Below are 20215 nucleotides of genomic sequence, written 5' to 3'. Positions count from 1 at the left end.
CCTGTTCCCACCCCAGATCCCACTAGGCTGGCAGTATTATTGCTAACCCATATTGCAGATGGTTTCCAACAAAACTTGTTCCCTCCTAATGCTGTCTCCTGTATGCAGGGCAGCTTGCTAGCAGGTATTTCAGAGTCAGCTCAGGAAGAAGCGTAAATTCAATCTCATTTTAGGAGTGCACGAAGGAAAAAAAAGTAATCTCTCTAGATGCAGTAGGATAAAGTTACATCTGGCTCAAGCTGACACTGCAAAGCCATTTCTGCTGGAACAGCTTCTTGCTTAAATTTAACCATCCCTACAGCTATTGACAGCTCTCAGCAACAGCTGGAACTCCTGAAAGAAGGAAAATGAGGCTTTCAGGAGAAAGAAACATTTCTGTTCACTTCAGGCGCATTGCCCTTACTTTTCCAAGTACCTTGTTCAGAGCACTATGTCCAAAGATTACATCTCAGCCTGTCCCCCAAGTTCAGCCCAAGCACACCTTTTAGCTTTTAAAGCATCATAGATGGACAGGGAAAGATTCATAATGCCAGTCCTCCTCGGGTGCTCCCAACTGAAATAAATGAAATAAAAGATGTTGATTTAACAGCACACTAATGGGAACTACTCAAGCCACACCTGAGGCAGAGCACAGCCCAGGTGTCCGGAGATTCACATCGAGGGGCACAACCCACACACTATATTGTGTTTCCTGGTGCACAGCAGCACACAAGCAAGGGAGCAGCTGGCATAGGAGCCAAGAAGCCACTCCAGGATCAAAGGAGGCTGCAGAGGGTCCATTTCCATTATGTCCTCTATTGCCCACCACAGATACACACTGAACTCTTCACTCTGATTAAAGACAAATACTTAGGTACCTTTTCCTCCTGTAAGACATCTTATAGCTACATCTTTCATGCTGAAGTCTTAGTTCTGGAGTTTGAGGGAAGCTGAAAAACCTCTTACCAGAGGTTTGGTGGGCTGCAATAACCACTGGGGAACAAGCACTGCTCTTGCAGCTCTAAATCAGAGGCAACCACCAACTGCTATTGTGAAGCTCAGTGCCCCCAGGATGACCAACAGCAGCAGCTATCAGGACATAAACTACTCCCTCAAAGCAGCCAGGAGCTCCCCCAGCTTCCCCTGCTCCCAGGCAAGCACAGGCAGCAGGGCCTAGCACGGGGGCGGGCAATCAACTTATTTCAATTTTTAGCAACAACTTTATGAGGGGAAAGGGGAAAAGCAGTTTGGTTATTTGGAAAAGATTTATGGGACAATCCCTGCATGCGTGGCATGATCTGCTGCATGCAATACTTATCTGGATGCCCCAGGGCTACTGCACATGCATAGGTGGACTCCACACCTCCCCCAAGTGCTCCATCTAAAACACGTTGGCCACAGATATGTTTAGATGACTAAAAAACCACCTTTGTTGGGTAAGGTTAAAATTACTCTATCTTTCAGCACTAAGCCTTGCTGAAGAGTAAAAAGCAGGTAACTGGCTTTACAAGCTGGACCCAGACCCATATGTGACTGCCAAAAAGAGACACAGCCCGTAGGCATTGAGTGCTTTTCCACTTACACAACCCTTTCAGTGCAGAAACATACCACTTCTACAAACCTGCCTTTTTAGTCCATATGGAATCCAATCACATATAATACCATGTACCCATTTGAGAGAAAGTTCTCAGGCTATAAGTTTGAAACAAAAGGGAGTTACAGCCACAAAATGGCCTTGATGTAGGCTTTGAAAGTTGCATACAACTTTGAATGCAAGAACCACCACTTGGTTGGGAAATGGCCTTAAGTCAAGGTCAGTCCTGTGCAAGTGACAAGAAGTCAGCCAGAGTCTTTAATATCTATTTAAGGTTCCCAAGGTACAGGGCTCACCCTGCAGGATCCCACAAGTAGTGGGACATTTGGGATCAAAGACCCTCTGGGCATCCCATCAACCCTGCCAGGCTCCCAACTTGGCTTCTGAAGCCACACATCCAGGAGGGAGGGAGCCCAAAGGGGATATGGGGGGGGGGGGGGGGGGGGGTGGGGCGCAACTGTCATATTGTTGCAAATCTCCCAGCATCAGAGAGACACTCAGGAGTGAGAGCTGGGTACCCAGCAGCAAGCAGCAGTGCAGAAACACAGGGGCTGACAGGAAGAGATGCATCAGTCAACAATGCGAAGGGGATGCTATTCATTTGAAGATGATAATGTGAAGCCTCCTAGCACCTTCCTCCTCAGAGCAGAGCATGCCAGCCTCTCCAACCCACCCCACAAGTGCCTTGCCAGCTGTCATAGGCCAGCTTTCAAGCAGCAGCCCAGTTTTCAAATAGCCCAAAGCATAATCACAACCAATCTTACTTCCCATTCCACTCCTCAGTGTCTGCTTCATGCCAGCTGCTGACTGGACACTCATCCCTTCCCACCCCATCCAGTAACCATGTTGGCAATTTGCTTCCCACAAGCAAAGAAGAAAGCAAGCAACATCCTTTTTTGCTTCGCATACAGAGAACAATTCAACATACTGTAGTGCTGTAATTGAAGTTGTCTTGACCTGTCACCATCATGGTGCTGTAGATGGGGCTTAGTGTTCACAAGGCTGGTTTGTTTGTTGGAGCTGTTAAAAATATCTTCATTATTCTAACCTCTTGCTGTAGCACTTGAATTAAACTTAAGAGCCCAGCAGAGCACACATCAGTGCTCCAACTAATCAATGCAAAGACCATTGAAATGCAGACAGCAATATAGAAGAAAGTTTAGTGGTCTTGGGGGCTGCTGGTGCAGACACTGAGCACCTCGTCACTCTTCCTTAGCATCTTAATCATCCACTGCTCCCAGCCTTATGATGGTTATGGACTCAGCCTTACAAGCAGCACAGTGCAAATTTATCCCATTGGTTTAAAGCCTGGGATACCCAGAAGAGGTAAGGCACAGCCTGGAGCTTCACAAGATAATGAGACACTGCAGAGCAGATCCTTGATCTCCCAGTTCCTTGCCTTAAACAATATCTCCTCCTTCTCAGTCCCCAGCACAAGCCAAAGACACCCTGGGAATCCTGACTCAGTCACTTGTCTCCGACCCAAAGGCATGTCCCTTCTAGGCATCTCCTTTCATGGAAAGCCCAGCAACAAGCAGCAGGTTTTTGAGCATTTCTCCAGACCAAAGCCCAGGGAAGACATTTCAAAGTACCTGGTGAGTGCAAACACATTGTGGGAGAAGTTATGAAACTTGAGCAAGCAGCATAACCTATAGCCTTGAACTCTAAACAGTGAGGGTCCTTCAGCCCAAGGCAAGCATCCCAGTGTAAATCTTCAATCTGTTCAAGTGAACCACAAGCAGGATGCCAAAGCAAATTGGGGAAATGAGAAAAGCTTCAGCTGTTCTCTCCAGACAGAAATAACTCAGCATTTCTCCCACCCTAGCGCAGTGCATCATTGAGGTAAGAAAGACTCCTGATTATTTTAATCAATCTTGCTGGATTTGGTCCATGATTCCTTGGCTTTTCACATGTAATTAACAATGTGCAGGTTCCAGTAAATGATTTCAAATAAATCCTTAGACAACTAACAGACAGCAGCTCTAGAAATTCACGTGGTGGCAATTGAAAGCCTAGATTCAGATCATTCCTTGGGGCCTTAGCTAGCTCACTGTACACCACAAGCCTGCGTAATGATACTATACCAGTTTTCCTGCTGCAGAGCAGAGCCCCAAGAATTGTGCTGTAGTTTATGGACGGTCACACCAAGATGATTTTTAAAACAAACTTATCAGAAGAGGGAAGGCAAAATTTAACCTCCTCCATTTCTCAGCCATCAGAAGGCAGCAGTAGATACCAGTGAACCACAGCACACACACTGGTTATGTAGACGTATTAACCGCTTAATGCCCAAAGTCCTGTACTCAAAGACAGGTTTTGTTGTTTGTTTTTTCTTAAAAACCTTCTCCTTACACCTCCCAAGCCCAGCCCTGACAGGTGACAACAGATGTTTAGCCCAGAAACCTTCCTCAGTAATCTTTTTGGGCAAAAGTCTTTCTATTGCCCTGCCCAAACTCCCAGCTGCAACACACTGCAGGAACGATCACAAGCATCCTAAAGCAGCAAGGAATTTGCCAAAAACTCCTAGGTGAGGCTAGAAAACAGACTGATCCCACACCTCCCAGACAAGCTGTAACACCTGACACAGTTATCTGCTTTTCCTCCAAAACCAAGCACTTCAGTGTATGTTTAAGGTCTGCCAAATCCTGTTGAAATTGATTGCCAAACTCTCCCTTCTTATGTTCTACTGTAAGAAGTTTAAGCTGCCTATATGATGTTCTAGAATCTTGGAATTGAGATATTTTCCACTAGAATATAATTAAGTATAATAATAATAATAATTAGACAATTGTATGCAGAACTACAGATAACCTGTGATAACAGGTTTGTTGAATAGTGATGACATGAGCATAGCTTAGAGCTAAACAATTGTGATAACACCACACATATTGCAACACACACAAGAATTGAAGCACTTGCCAGTTTTAGGGAGTGTGAAACATCCTTTTCTGTCCCAAATCACATAGAGCATCCACACACAAAACCTTCTGGTACGAGGACATGCTCCACAGGTTGCAATGAAGTCAAAATGTATAGGACATGTTATCCATCTCAGACACTGTTTTTCAAGTGTTACCATTTGTTGGCAAATAGATAAAGTCTGAGCCACAAACAGCTGAGACACAGCTGGTTTCTGCAGTTACTAAAATATTTCCCAACACCATGCCAGGAACTGCAGGAGTTGTTAACACTAGGATTAAAGCAGGTAGCCCTACCTGGCAGAGCTGCTTAGCTCAAGCACAGAGCACACGATTCCCACCTGGCTGTGCTTTGCTTGCTACATGAAACTAGAAAAACAATCTCAAGGCCACACTATCTCCCCTTTTCTCAAAAAATACTCTATTTACACCAAGTTCATCCAGGAGTTAACCACAAGGAACCTGTGATTACAGGGACGACTTGGACACAACAGAAAAGGACTGAAAGGGTTCAAACCCATCCCCTCACACTGCAGTTCTGCTCCACTTCCCCCTCAGAAGAGGCAGCCAACCCACATTTTCAATCCTGAGAATCTTTTTACACTTTATCAACATTCTTTCCATCCCCAATAGAGAGAGGGGGTAAAAAAAAAAAAAAAGATAAGTGAGCAAAACCACCACACTTACCTGCTCTGAGAGCCCATGGTCCTGGTATGCAGCACTGGTGCATTCAGTATTGTGTCTCTCCAGTCAAATCAAGCCTGTTTCCCCTTGGGGCAAAAGCAGTGTCCCACAGGGGAGCAAGGAGCAGCCTTGGCCTCCACCATCAACTTCCTCCATGGCTGCTCGATAGCTGCACATGTCACCTAGATGACAAGGGCTAGATCCTGCTCTGCTACCTGGTACCACACACCCATTACTCTTCCTCCCTGGCAGCCGCTGGGCTCACAGTGCCACATCCATCCTTATTTCAGCTCACAGGATCCCCTGAGCAGACCACTCACTCACAAAGCCAAGTTTTGCCACCGCTCAGCTCAATAACCATTATTTTAGCTCCAAGAGGAGCATCTTGCAGCTGTCCACCTTCTCACAACCCTGCCACAAAGAGCTACTGCAGAAAGTCCAGGATAGTCTCCATCAGCACCACAGTCACAATTTCAAGGTAGTTGCACAGAAATTTTACATTAAAAATCCCAACTCAAATCCAGAAAAAGATCTAAAGAAAGGGAAAAAAAAAATCCCACCTCACCCTCCATTTGTAAGTGAGGAAAAGAAATTGCAGCCCCTAGAACCACACACACCCAGCTGATGACACTTAGTCAATTAGGGCTGATAAGAGGCTTCAGCTGGGGAGATGAGTCCCACCACGGATAAGGCTCTGCTGGTGCCTCTGTGAGAAGCAGGATACCCCCCCTCCCCCCATGACAGCTAAAATTCCAGTATTGAAAAGAAAAGTGAACTGAAATTAGTCTTGACATTTCTGGGTCTTGTAATCACAGTGGGTGACAAAAGCAAATGCTGGATCAGAGCCTTTCCCTGAGCAATTTAAACACATCTATTTTAAGGAAAGACCGAGTTAAACAAAGGGGTGACAGCCCGTAAGTTGAAAGCCGCAAGATGTGACGTCCTGGGATTATGTTATAATCAGGCAGTCCAAGTAGCCTCCAAAACACATGTTTTTTGGAAATCAGGGGGGAAAAGTGCTGCTACCACACAGCGTGCTGCCCCGCACACCATCCGTGAGTCGTTGTCTCCCCGCACGCCGCGGAGAGGCACTGGTGACTAAAATTGTTTGCCGCCCTTTGCAGGATGAAGGCTCAATTCAGAAGGAGGAAATTATCAGGCAGGAAGTGAAAATTAAACCATTCAGTGGAAAATGGAGGGGAATGGTTTTTGCATTCATCTGTCTATGCTGGCATCTTGTCAAAGGACTATTATTGGGAAACCGCGTTGGGAACCAGGGAATCCGGTGGGGGGAAAGCTGTATTTTTGCTACTTGAGGCTCAGTGACTTCTGTGAGGTATCCTGCAGCAACAGGAGATGGGCTGGAGGTGAAACCTGAACTTTTGGTGCGTTTCCCTGTCAGGTCTGTTCATGCCTCCCCAAGCAGCAAATCCAGCTGCGTCAGCAGAGGCGCGAGGCCATGGTGTGGGGAGGTTTCTTATTTTCCAGCCCGGCTGGGCTGCTGCATGCTCCGCACAGCCTGGTGGCACCGGCACCGGCCCCAGCACCATGCTGGCCACTGCTGGAGCCTGAGTCACAAGAAATAGTGACACCCGCTGAAGGGAGAAACCTCCTTCCCCAGCACTGCTGCTTCTGTTCTGGGGGCTGCCCGAGGGTACACAGCACCAGCTGTGGGGAGCTCTGTGAGGACAGGATGGGGCTGCCCCGTGCCAGATGCAGCCGCTTCCAGATGCTTCTGGCTGGTTCCAGATGGTTCCAATGGCCCCATCACAGGGCACGGCTGAGCCCATCCGTGAGGCTGGTGATGCCTCTTGGGAAATGTATCTAAGAAAGGGCAAAATGCAGTGAAAGGAGAGTGGAAAAAGTGTGAGAGGTGGCCCTGAGAGCAGCATGGTCAGGGAGGGAGGAGGAGGGCAAGAAGAGATCTTCGAGGCGCTGGAGCAGGCGTTCCCCAAAAGCCCCCAGAGGAGCCCCCGCCAGAGCAGATATCCATGCCTGTGACTAATATTAATTGGCAATCAATTAATTTCCCTCAAGCCGAGCCTGTTTTACCCGTGACGGTAATCGGTGAGTGATCTCCCTGCCTCTAGCTCAACCCACGAGCTCTTTCGCCACACTTTCTCCCTAGTCCTGCTGAGGAGGAGGAATGAGAGCGGCTGGGTGGGCGGCTGGCAGCAACCAAGGTCCGCTCACCCCAGGGACACAGCCCTGCCACACGCTGTGACCCCGGTGCTCCACGGCCTCTCCCGGCGCCCCGGGCCGCTCCCGTCCCCTCCCCGGTGTCGGTCCCCCGCCGTTCGTAGTCCTCCGAGCCCCCAGGGGGCGCGCTAGCGCCCGCCTCGCTCTGCCGGCGCTCGTGCCCGGCAGCGGAAGGAAGCGGTTTCCCTCGCCGTGCCCATGGAGCCCGGCGGTTCGCGCCGCCCGAGGTAGGGCCCGCCCGGGCGGGCAGCGCCGGGGCCCCGGCCCCGGGGACCGGGGTGGGCGGCTGCGGCCGCAGGGTGGGTTGTCGGGAGGGTTCCCCCCTGACCGTGCCTCCCTTCTCGCCCCGCAGCGCGGCGGAGCTGCTGGCGGCCCGCGGCCGCAAGGCCCCTCAGCGTCCCCGCGGCCAGAAGGATTTCATCCCCGACGGCTCGGCCGAGCAGGCGGAGAAGCTGCGCCTGTGCCGGGAGGAGCAGTGGCAGCTCCTCTCCGAGGAACGCGTGGAGCGGCTGTAAGTCCCCGGGGCTGGGGGCGGCCCGGCTGCCTCGCTGGAGCGGCCGGGGGCCGCAGAGCTGCGCTGAGCCACGGACCACGGGGCTGTAAATTCCTTTTTCCCTGGGAGGGATCGTGTCGGGGGGGGGGGGGGCGGTCAGAGCACAGCTGCTGTCCGTTCAGGTGTTATGGGTAGAATCGAGCTGTTAATAGCAGGTAGGTGTTAGCACAGTAAGTTCCCTTGCCCGTCCCCGCAGTTCACCTGCTCACAGCTCCCTGGTTGGAGCAACTGCAGGGGGGACACCCCGGCCGCTCCCTCGGGAGCAGAGGGTCATACTGGTACACCAGCAGCTTCAATGTGGGTGTTCAGAAAGTCCCTCAAACAGCCCTTAGTTTTCCCAGGTGCGTGCGTAATCCTGTAGCCTTTGCAAATAGCAGCCACTGTCTTCTTGGGCACGGTCTGAGTTACACAGCCCCTTGATGATGCTCACGTGTGGCATTGTGCAGATTCAGCTGACTCTTGGTGTCCCTGGTTTATCAGTTTTGGTGGTTTCAACAGCGCTACCAGTTTCCAGAGCCTATCATTTCTTGGGAGACTTTCATGCGCTACCTCTCAGCACACACTTTCCCTGTTTGGCCTGCTCTTTTCTGGTAACAGTTTCTCTGTCTGCACTGATCAGTAGCAGTTCACATAAAATCACACCACTGGGGACTTTAGAGAGAGAATGGCGACCTCCAGCAGACAGGCAGGTCAGACAGGGTATACCATTATCTTCCCCTGTTTTCACAGTCAGGTTTGTTCAAATACATCTGTAAATGTGTGTCTGGGGCAGCAGTGGAGACCCACAGGCTGGGAGGGTGACTGGGTAGGTTTAGGTTTCCTTTCAGATGGAGAAATTGTGGTACTGACTAAAGATGCAGAGCAAGTCCATGGTGGACCCTACAGGTCTTTCCTTCTGTTTCCATGAGCCAGCTGCTAAAAATGTATGTTTACATTCTTGCAAAGTCACCCTCCACTTTTCAGCTATTAATTTTTTTTCCTATGAGTCCCTGTGGGTGGGATACAGCAATCTGAGAGTGTCTTGGCAGCATCTGAACAATCGTATGATACATCGTGGCTTAGGCCATGCGTCTCCAGCAGGCTGCTGTAGCCTACAGACAGATGACTGCGGTGCTGACTGAAGACACTCTTAACTAATTGGTGGTGATAAAATCTTCAGCTGGTACTGCTAGATCCAGTGGATGGTGTCTTTCCAAGGCCTTACTGTGTAAAAATACCACCTGGAAGTTTGTTGCCTTTTGATACCTTCCTGAGCTTGTTGTAGTTGATTGTAGGACATGCTAGTAATAACAAACTAATCTTTAACCTTCTTAGGGGGAATTTGGTGAAAGCTGAGTGGAAGCCAGGACAGGGCATCGTAGAGCTGCAGTCCCCTGCGGTGAGTCTGCTGCAGAGTGTACTCGGTGCCATCACCTCCTGCTGGCCATTGCAGATTCCTTAATTTGCTGCTTCAAATGGGAGAGAGCCTGGTTGTCAGCAGGGAGCAGCCCGAGCCCATCATGGATTTGTGCTTCTGTTCCAGGGGAAGTTTTGGCACACCATGGGGTTCACAGAGCGTGGCAAACAGTGCCTGCTGCCTGAGGAAGCTCTGTACTTGCTGGAGTGTGTAAGTAGGATACCTGTGCGTGGATGGGGGCATTGGGTCTTTCCTGAATGATTGGAGGAGCTGCAGCAGCTTTAGACTGAAATCTGAAATCACTTGACTTGTGTTGGTCACTGCGGCAGTTTGAGCAGCTGATAAATACCTGGTTCTCAAGAAATTGTCTTTTTTAGCCTGTTGCTGATGAAGCTTTTGTTTCCAGGCCATGGGTTCATATGTTGTACTCTAAAGCAGCCTCTGTGTCATTGACAGTGAGTGTTAGTTGGATTGGTGGCCAGTTTATTCAGCTGGTATCGTGTTTAACGCACTCCTATGTCAAATACGATAATAGAGACCAGGAGAGTTTTAGCTGATCCAAATTTCTGTTAGAACGTCAGTGTGCTGGTTTTGGCTGGGATAGAGTTAATTTTCTTCACGGTAGCTAGTATGGGGCTGTTTTGGATTTGTGCTGAAAACTCTGTTGATAATGCTGAGATGTTTTCATTACTGCTGAGCAGTGCTTACACAGAGTCAAGGCCTTTTCTGCTTCTCACACCACCCCACCAGTGAGCAGGCTGGGGATGCACAAGAAATTGGGAGGAGACACAGCTGGGACAGCTGACCCCAACTGATCAAAGGGATATTCCAGACCATATGATGTCATGCTCAGTATATAAAACTGGGGGAAGAAGGAGGAAGGGGGGGACGTTCGGAGTTATGGTGTTTGTCTGCCCATGTAACCATTACGTGTGATGGAGCCCTGCTTTCCTGGAGATGTCTGAGCATCTGCCTGCCCATGGGAAGTGGTGAATGAATTCCTTGTTTTGCTTTGCTTGTGTGCGTGGCTTTCGCTTTACCTGTTAAACTGCCTTTATCTCAGCCTATGAGTTTTCTCACTTTTACCCTTCTGATTTTCTCCCCCATCCCCCTGTGAGTGGCTGTGTGGTGCTTAGTTGCCGGCTGGGGTTAAACCACAACAAGCAGTAGTAAGTCAGCTGTCTTACCAGAGTGAAAGAAGCATGAGGAGCATGTTACAAAGTTTTCTATCAAGATCTCTACTTTCTTGCTCTGGGGCTGATGAAACACACATTTATATATCAGTTACTTCTTTACCAAAATCTGTGTATGGGGACTTGAACTTCTACAATCCAGGAAAGCTCACTGTTCTGGGAATTTCTGGAAATGAGATCAAACCATTATCTTCTGTTCCTTCTGAGAGTTAATTGGGATAAAAGGTTTGACACTGAGAAATTCTTTTCCTCAGAACTGGTGTACAGTTAATTAGGAAATCTGAGACTGGTCAGTGTCTTTTCAGTCATAAGTTGACTTCCTCCCTTATCCCCAGCGTATCTTGCATATTTTGCAATGGCAGGGTTCATAAGTTCATTAGCACAGTTTTTCTGTGCTTCTCTAAGAAGCTGATGGGAATTAGTGAAATGCTATCCAGCTTGGTAGGGCCACATTTAGGCACTAAATCAGATCTTTCTGTGTGAAGGGTGTTTGGCATGGGAGGCAGTTATATAGCAGCCAGTACTGTATGTGCTTTACACTTAAGCAGAGAACTTTGGGGTTGCTACTTGGCATCTCTTCCCAGTACGTATGGCAGAAAGAAATGTAAACGTGGCAAGCAGGGGAGTGAGACTGGGTTGCTTTCAGTGCTCCTCTGCTTGCAGAAATGCTGGTTAAGGCTCAGTTGGATTTCTTTGCTGTAGAGGGTTTTTTTGTCTTTCCACTGAAGCCTGTTAGTGGAATAGGTGCACTGATCTAAAGGGGAACTTTTTTCTCTTAGCAAAACTTAATTAGGTTATGGGTATCTGATGCCATCCCTTAAATCCTAACTGCAAAGGTAGGGCTTTTTTACCTCTGGCATTTTGACAAATAGATCATAAACAAATTGATGAAAATAAAATTGTTTTGTTAGTTGCTGAGTACAAAATGTCTCCCCAAAAGCAGAAAAGACTAGTTAGATGTCTTCAGCCCATCCCATGGGAGAGGTGTCCTTCCTAGTGTTTTGTTTTCTTTGTTTATGAGTAAACACATTCTAAAACAAAAAAGGGAGGAAAAAGAGGCGTGGCCTATAAAACTGCCTCCTGCAGGTTAGTTGCTATTGCCTGGGGAATCTGCCTATGGGATCATTGGGGTTGCAGTAAATGCTTCTGAGGATGCTATCAATTCCTCTGCTCCAGCTTTCTCAGTTGTGCAGGTCCTAAGTGTTTTTGTAGTTGCGCTGTGTCCTGAATCACTGTGATCATCAAAGTTAAAGAAAATTATCTCCCAAGCAGATGCAGTGCTGGAGCAGGAGCCGACAGCTGTGGGTGGGAACTTCTTAACTGGCTGCTAAAACCAGAGCATGGGGGAACTGGGCATAGGAGAGGAACTGTAAGTCATCCAGGTGGCACATGGGGAGACATGGATGTCGTGTCAAGGAGGGTGCTGGGACCAGCTGTGAGGACCAGTGGGAAGAGAGTGGTGTGAGCATGCACAGATTTATTCCCTGTGATTCTTTCAACACCAAGCTTTTGTCCTGCAGGGCTCTGTTCAGCTCTTTTACAGGGATCTGCCGTTGTCAATTCAGGAAGCCTACGAGATCCTGCTGTCCCAGGAGGCGATGAGCCTGCCACATTACCAGGTGTGTTGGGACCTCCAGCTATTGCAGGGAGGATGAAGGCAGAGAGCCCAGCCTCTGCCACACAGCTTCTTTCAGTGGCTGAGAGCAGAGTACGACAGTTAGGGAGGGGAGTCATTCTCAGTTTTTTCCCATTCACCTTCTCCCAGATGATCAGTTCTTGTTTCCCTACCTTTGCTTTGGGTCCTAACCCTGGCATTTTCTCCTCTGCCAGTGCCAACCTGTGTTCACTCAGTTGTGGAGCTGAAGTAAATTGTTTGGTTTTAGGGTAGTCATTTAACCCTCTTGCTTTCCTTTGCTCTAAGGTGTTCAGCCACTTGAAGCAACTGGGTTATGTTGTACTGAGATTCGACCCCAGGTAACCAGCTTTTTCTTTCCATGCTGCTTTCTCCTTTCTGAAGACCCTGAGCAGCTCTGTGCCCACTGCATGGCCCTAGTGGAATGGCAGAGAAGAGGACTTTGACCCTGCATTCCGTCTCTCGGGAGGATTAAAGGCTAAAAGTGGCACTCTACCCTTCCTTGCTCCTCCCTCTTGAGGGGGTGATTGGGAACATGAAATGGGGCGTGAACCGAGGACCATCCTGGTCCTGCTTGTGGATTTTCTGTGCCTGGAAGAAAAGGTTTTTGTTGCTGTATTCTGGGGGCTGAGCAGAAGGGTAGTTTCGCTGCCCCGCCCTGCTGTCAGCCTCCGTGTTGGTGTCTCCTTACAGCACTGTCCTGTCTCCTTATGAGAGGCAACTAAACCTGGAAAGTCACTGCCAGAGCTCTGGGAAACACCATCGCAAAAGGAGGAGGAGTTCCAGCCCCCGGTAAGGATGTGGCCCAAAGCCTTCTTCCATCTTCTCCCAGGCTCTGCAGCTTGGGAACAGCATCCTCAACCCTTTGTGCTGTGGGTGACCTGTCCGGTACAGCTGCTCTTGGCTGTCCTCAGGCAGTGCAGTGCTTTTCCTGAACTCTTTGCAGTGTGCCTTTTTGTCACTTCTGTACTTCATGCAGGGCTAATAGAAGCAAACTGCCCCTGAGCCTCCCAACTGCAGTGGTGAGATGCCAGAATAGGAGGGTAGAGAGGTCAGTGCAGAAGAAACACGTGGCAGTTGTCTCCTCTTGCTCTTTTTTAGAGAGAGCACAGACACCACAGTGCACATCTTGCACTTATCTACCCCCTCAATGCAGCTTACATGCTAGGACTGTACAGCAGAGATGTTGCCAAAATGCAAACAGAAGCTGACATAATTAGTAATTTTGCTAATTATGACAGCTTCCAGTAGGTGGCATCATCTTTTTAAGAAACAGGGAGGACAAGGCTGGTCTGCAAGTCCTTTCCTGATAACAAGTAACTCAGTGCCTGAGGACTTAAGACATTTTAGGAACTAGGAGATAAAACTGCTGGTTTGAGAATTGCCCCATCTTCGCTGGGACCAGGGACTGAATCTTCTACCAGTAAGAGGTGCTGGCAGGAGGGTTTTGGCCTAGCCTGTGCTGGTTTGGCTGAAGTCCATCATGTTTGTGTGGAGGTGTTTGGCTCCGTATATGGGGTGTGTGGAGGCTGCATGGCAGGTTGGGAACGTGTGTCTACACAGATCAAGGCAGGGATTCTCCTGTGCATTGAAGTCAAACCTCATGGAGGACTGCCGAGAAGTTTATTCTGCCTTTGGCATTCACTGCTTGTTTTGGCCTGCTTTTTTCCCTTCTCATTTTGTCACACAAGCAAACGCCCTCCTTCCAGCCAAGAGATTGTTGTCAAGGGTTTGCAGATCTGTCTGGGGGTTCCTGCCACCTTTGCCGTCCTTTTTTCAGGCTTGGCAGACTGCATTCTTCCTGTTAGCAGGGAGGAGGCAGGACTCAAAGGGAATAAAGTTCCATTACGCACTGTCCCTGTCTTTTATGCTGCTGCTTCTGTCTTTAGGTCACATGAGAAGAAACATAAGATATCTGAGGACCTTCCAGAAGCTGAAGGGACCTCCAAAAAAGCTGGAGATGACTGCGGAGACTCCAGTTGCCTTCTAATGGATGAAAAGCCCTTGTCAGAGCAACCAAAGGAATCTGTTGCTGGAAGTGGAGAAGGGGAGTCAAACCCAGTTCCTCTTGATACAGGACAAAAGGACTCCCTGAACCCCTCCAGGAGCTGGGCTGGAGACCACAAGAAGAGCAGCACTGGCACCCATGCACCCCGCTGGGATTTTACCACCATCATCTTGCCAAACATGGCCCCAGACCAGCCGTGCACACATCTGCCCTCACCTGACAACGGGCTCCTGCCAGAGAATGTGCCAGGGAGGGAGGTTGATGCAGCTTGCTGGTGTGCACGCATCAATCGGAAACAGGAGAAGCTGTCACGGAAGGAAAGGGAGCAGCGAGAGAGGGAGAGCAGGTACAAGAGCAGTGTCAATGCTGACCGGGAGGTGAGGCGCTGCTCCAACTGGAAGGAATACAAAGCCCTTTTGGAGCAGAGGAGCCAGCAGAGGGTTTGGAGACGACCACCACATCTCTGGGACCAAGCTGTCACACCACTTTTGAGGCCAGATGAAGCTACCTCATCAGGTAGAGGCTCTAGGAACTTGACAGGGACCCCCTTCCCGCCCCCCCCCCCCTCCCAACTCTGTGAAACATTGCCTGTTATGCAGCAGCAAAAGGGGTGACATGGAGAAGCTGAACGTCAGCTTAGGGGACAGTACCTTGAGACGGAGAATCTCATTAGAAGGCCCAGGCAGAGCAGGCACAGAGGAACCCAGCTATGAACATGGGGAGAGACAAGAAAGCTTGTACTCTGCCTTTCCGTCTCTTTCTATAGCCTACTCAAGTGCCAGTTTAAACAGGGCCTTGGGAGGTCTTCTAATCCATTCCCCATGTCCTACTGTATTGCAATCCTTCCTGCTAGGCTGTTAGGCATGTGAAATCACAGCCAGCAAGATGCAAAGCAACTGCAGGGTGTTCTGGGCTGTGTGCTGGGGGGAGATGAGGAAGCTGAGGTCTTTGAAGTAGCCAGTGGTGACTGTGGTGCTGCCAGCCATTGTTGGAGGAGGAAGGCTCATGGGTGGTGGTGGAGTGCTTGGAGTGCTGTGGGAGAGAAATAGCTAGTCTGATCCTTTCCTGTTCCTTCTCCCTCCAGCTGCACTCCTCCAGCAGATCAGCGTGCTGCAGCCCTCCCACATCCTGGATGGAGCCTCCCGGTTAGTATCCATCCATCCAGCTTGTAGCTGTTAGGGAGTAGGGGTGTCTTGTGACTGTCCCTGCTTGTGAGGTCTGTGAGATGCTCACAGCAGCAGTTTGGGAGCTGCCTGGCATGTGGGGTGCCAAGAGAATACAGCGCTCTGCTCCGTGACCCGGTTGCATCTGTAGTGAGGGGCTGACATTTCCATGAAGTACCAGGTCCTGCAGCAACAGAGCTAGGGCATTCCAGGCCAATTAAAACATTGGGGTTTCTCTCTTTTCCTACCGTTCTCTCTCTGCACTGCAGCCAGGTAATCTCCCCTAGAGGTTTGGTTGGGTTTCACCTGTGCCTCATCCCTGGAACGTGCTGCCATCCCTGCTGCAGTGATTATAAAACCGTGCCTTTGGACTTTTGGTTCTGCTCCTGCCTTAAAGAGTCTGTGTGGTGTTAGTGTGCAGTCCCTGTAGGGCAGAGCAGTGCTTTGCTTCTCTGTCTGTTAATGGCCCTTCTTGCAAGGGGGTCTGCAGAGAAGGGAGTGTGGCAGATGTGGGGTGGGAGCTTGCTGTGGTCTGACTACAGGAAAGATCTCGAAATTAATTAGAACAGTTGCAGGATCAGTCCTTTGAGGACTGAAGCCTTTCAAAGGCCCCAAACTAGCCAGGCTTCAAGAGCTTTTGCTCCCTCTTTCCTCTGCTGTGTCTATACCCTACAATGTTTCAATCCTATACATATGTGAATGTGTTCTGTCTTCTGTAGGCTGCAGGAGGACCCAGAGGGCATGAAGATAGACTTCAATGTGTATCAGGCTGATGCTGTGGCCAAGTTTAAGAAGACAAACCCTGGGAAGCCATCTGTCAGGATGTGTGTTAGGAGGTATCCATGGGTCTTATGCTGTGTTCTGAAACATAGCAGTTGCTGTTGTGGAAACAAAGTACTAATGATCTGTAAATGACCCAGCATCTTGTGAGCTTTACAGATCATCAGAGTGTCTCCCTTGAGGGTGGTCCTGCCCAGAATTTTTTTTTCCTTCCATTTCCTCCTTTGTTGGAGGCTGTGGCTGACAATTCCCCCAGCCCTTGTGCTCAGCCCACACTATTTGGTCATCTGGTTGCTGCTCATGTCTGAGTATTACTGGAGTCAGGAATAAGAAGCCACAGCTGTATTTATGCAATGCTTGTGAAACATGTAGAGCTCAGTTTTGCAGGGAGCTGTAGGGTACCTGAATCCTCAGCCAGTGCAGATCGCGATGGATTTCTGCAGAGATGTACCTCCCCAGAACTCACTACAGGCTCAGGGGCATGGGTTTAGTATTTGATCTTTGCCAAATGTAACTTTAAGATCAGTATGAACAGAGAATAGGTGTCCCCTTTCTTGCTGGATCCAGAATCTGATACCTAAACTCCATAGGCAGGTACAAAGTTCTTGCCTTTTCTAATTCTGATATATACTAAAACTGTCCCTCCTCCGCTCTCTGCAGCTGTAGTAGCCAGAGCATGGAAGGTGGTAATGCAGTTTTACAAAGGTCTGTCATGAGCGGGTAGGATGATCCTTGCTTTATAAATATTTTCATTTATGAGCAAACAGACTCTGCAGAGTTAAAAGGAGGAAAAGCAGGTCAGATGTTGATCCCAGCAACCTAAAGATCTTCCTAGCACAAAGGTATTAAGATGGCACTGGATTGGCAATTTGCCAGTAGCCCTGTGAGCCGCATCTAATAGGCACAGCATGGAGCAGTGTGCAGTTGCCCTTGTTTTTGGCAAAGGATTTGACAGCTCCCAGTTCCCAGCGTGCAGTGTACTCTCTCAGGGCTGGCAGCCTCCTGCTTTGACTGAAAGGGGTGGGAAGGGTCACTACCAGCTCCTAAGACCCAAGTGAGCTGCTGTGATCGTTGGCCAAGACAGCTTTGTCTCTGTATTCTTATTGCTTTGAGAACAATGGGATATTTTTCTCTCTGCAGCTTTGACGAGCAGATTCCATCCCTTCGGGCTTTGAAGCAGGTTACATATCAGAGTGGGGACGTCCCGGTGGTCTTTGCGCTGGTGGATCATGGAGAAATTGCCTTTTATTCACTAAAGGAATTCAAGCTGCCAGTTGATGTTAATCACTGAAGTTGCTGTCACTTGCAGAAATGGTACAGGATGAAGGGAAGAGCTTTACTCAGGTTTTGTTTTATTGATTAATGAAATACTACAGAAAATAGAGCCTGTGATAACTGGAACCTTGCGTAGTTGACCACTATTTGCTGTTACAGACTTCACCCAACCAGATGGCTCAGGCATAATAGCAAAATTTACAGCAAAAAGTGCGTATGGCTTAGCTGGGCATTTCTGGACTGGAATACACACTGATTTGTTCTTGAAGCTGGTTCTCCAGCTTTCTCATCTTGTGGACCGCTAGTCTGCCTTTTCCGTGTCATCTTTGGCTGACCTGTGGACCATTAGAAAACACCTTCTTGGTGATCCTCTTGTCACATGTTAAGAGCCACTGTGCTACACCAGTGGAATGGTTGGAGAGTCATTGAGGTCAATCAGGAACAGAATAAGCTGATCAGATCAGTGGTGGTGTCCTGAGCCTCTGTCATTCAGCTACGCCAACAACCATCAGATCAGATTCTGATCTGGAAAAAGCACAGCCATAAAATTCAGCCACCTGGAGTAAAGTTTCCAGGCACTCAAGAGCAGGAAACTGCCTTGAACACAATTTCATCAGCGTGAGCTCACAGAAAGCCCCAGAGCATAGCAGATGGCACCCCAGCCTCACGCTGTAGCAGCTGTGCTGAGATGCATTTTTGCCATGCAGCACTGTGCCATGTTAAAATTTGGCCACCAATACCAGCACACTGTATCTGATAGTCTCACCAAGGCTGTACTGCAGCCTCCTCTGCTTCAGCCTGACATCCTCTTTCCTGGCTGTAGATCTTTGTCTTTTGTAAGTGAGAGATCCCTGAGTAAAGAAAGAAGCTACAAATTCCTCATGAGCCTGCCAGTCTTGTGGCTGTTGTGCTCCAAACTGAGGACATCATTGCTTTCCAGGCCCTACTGGGGGAGCTTTCCACCAGGATATCCAGGTACCAAAGTTGCTTTAGCCTCTATGCAAAAGTGCCAGTGACAAGTGCCAGAAAGTCTGCTCAGTGAATAGAAGTATGCTGAGCATGGCTGTGTTTGGTATTGAGCTTCTTCAGAACTGTTATAGCAACTGGTTTAGATGCATTTTATTTGATAATTTTTTAGTTCCTTTTGGAGATGGGGAGGAGGCTAAGCAATAAAAAAGCCTTTTCCAGCAGTCCAAGCACCTCAGTGTGGTTCTTAATTCCTGCAGAAATGTTAATAAGTTATGCAGAGGGAGACATTCTTGGGGAGGCTACTGGGACCCCAATAGCACCAGCTGGTGAATGCCTGCTCATGGTCATACAACCCTGTGGCTGCGTAACCCTGCTCCCATGCCCATCTGTGTTTGGATCCAGCTGCTGCCCCATTCTGTGGGAGGGCAGTGTGACTCAGAGCCTGGAGGAGTCCCAATGTCCTGCACACAGTTCTGTCCGCACATGACACCGTGCCATCCTCATCTTCCTCCTGTGTGGTCAGAGGTATCATAGCTCAAGGTGGCAGGGATCTGCTGCAAGCACTGTGCCTGGTCCTGTTTCATGCACACACCCCTTGTTATCAGATGCTGGAAGTCAGCAGGGCTCTGCTGAGGTGAGGGTCTGACAACTCCTCCCACACACCCTCCCCTTCCTCTTCCTCCCTCCTTCAAGCAGTGCTTATGCTCTGATAGACCTTTTCAAACGCCAGGGTTGTTGGCAGCTCCAGTCTGTGCCCTCAGCATTCTCCCAGACTGTTTTGCAGATTAAAGGCAGTGGGAAGAGAGTTTCTAAGAACAGGTGCAGCCAGAAGAACTCCGGTCTGACCCACAGGGCTCACGTTTGTCCTGGAATTAGGTCAAACTCCTGTTGATTTCAGTCAGTCTCATCTGCTTATGCCAAGGTGGAATTGTATCGATGAACTCTACAAGAGCCACCCAGTGAGTTTCGCTGGGGCAGAGACTCCCTGATTCAGCACAAAACAATTACAATGTAATAACCACTGCAGGGAGGATTGAGAAACTGTGGCTGCCTTGCTCAGCACCACAACATCTGACAGTGCCTTTACCAGGATGGGATTATGATGCAGACTGATACCACTGCTTGATTTCAGCCTGTGATGTGGATTGGCTGGATGTTGCAAGAAGATGACAGAAATGAGTATTTTATTTGAAAAACATCACTTTTGGAAGCTTGGCTGAAATATTGACTGTTACTGGCCCCTTGTCAGAGGTAATTTCAAGCTTTTGCATGGATGCAGAGAGGTTGGCAGACCTTGGACTGCCATTGTGCTCCACATGACTACTGATTCCTTGCCCAGCTGTTGTTCCCTGCAGTAGGACGCAGGCTGTTTGCAGCCGAGCAGTTTAGCAAGATAGCGGCAGTTGTGTAGCTCTTTCCAACTAAGGCTTCAACTTTCTGTTAAGCCTTTCCATCTCTTTTGCGGGAAGGTTGGCACCTTCCCTCCGCTTCGTGCTAGGTCCCTGTCCCTCGCGGGGCTGGGGGATGAACGGAGCCGGGAGGAGGGGGCCTGACACGGCATGGGAGCCGGCTCTCCCGGCCCGCTGCCCCCGGCCTCGGCCGGTGCTCGGTGCCCGGGACTCCCGGGGTGGGGGGACGCGGCGGCGCGCTTTCCCCGAGCCAGGCAGCGCGGCCGCCCATATGGCGGTGGCCGCTTTCTGATTGGCTCCGAGCGAGCGGAGCGTTGAATTATTCATGACCGCGCCGGATGAAAGGGAGCAGAGGCAGCGGCTGAACTTAATTTGCATGCGAGGCCCCGCCCCAGGAGGGCGGTTTGCAAATGTGGGGCTCCGCCCGTGGGGGCGGTTTGCGCGCGAGGCTCCGCCCCAGGA

The 20215-nt window shown here is 49.5% G+C and overlaps 1 protein-coding gene across 1 annotated transcript; it reads left to right on the top strand.

The window, feature by feature from the left end:
* The first annotated feature begins 7534 nt into the window (after positions 1-7534).
* Positions 7535-18565, top strand: TSEN54 (tRNA splicing endonuclease subunit 54). Its single transcript, XM_069799076.1, has 11 exons — positions 7535-7601; positions 7727-7885; positions 9242-9305; positions 9450-9533; positions 12037-12135; positions 12438-12490; positions 12843-12941; positions 14039-14673; positions 15242-15302; positions 16040-16156; positions 17241-18565. Exons 1-11 carry the CDS (start codon positions 7573-7575, stop codon positions 17389-17391), a joined length of 1551 nt encoding a protein of 516 aa, XP_069655177.1. The 5' UTR covers positions 7535-7572; the 3' UTR covers positions 17392-18565.
* The last annotated feature ends 1650 nt before the right edge of the window (positions 18566-20215 follow it).

Source organism: Haliaeetus albicilla, chromosome 12 (assembly GCF_947461875.1).
Source record: "Haliaeetus albicilla chromosome 12, bHalAlb1.1, whole genome shotgun sequence".
In the NCBI taxonomy this organism is placed as follows: Eukaryota; Metazoa; Chordata; class Aves; order Accipitriformes; family Accipitridae; genus Haliaeetus; species Haliaeetus albicilla.
This window is presented reverse-complemented; position numbering and strand designations above follow the sequence as displayed.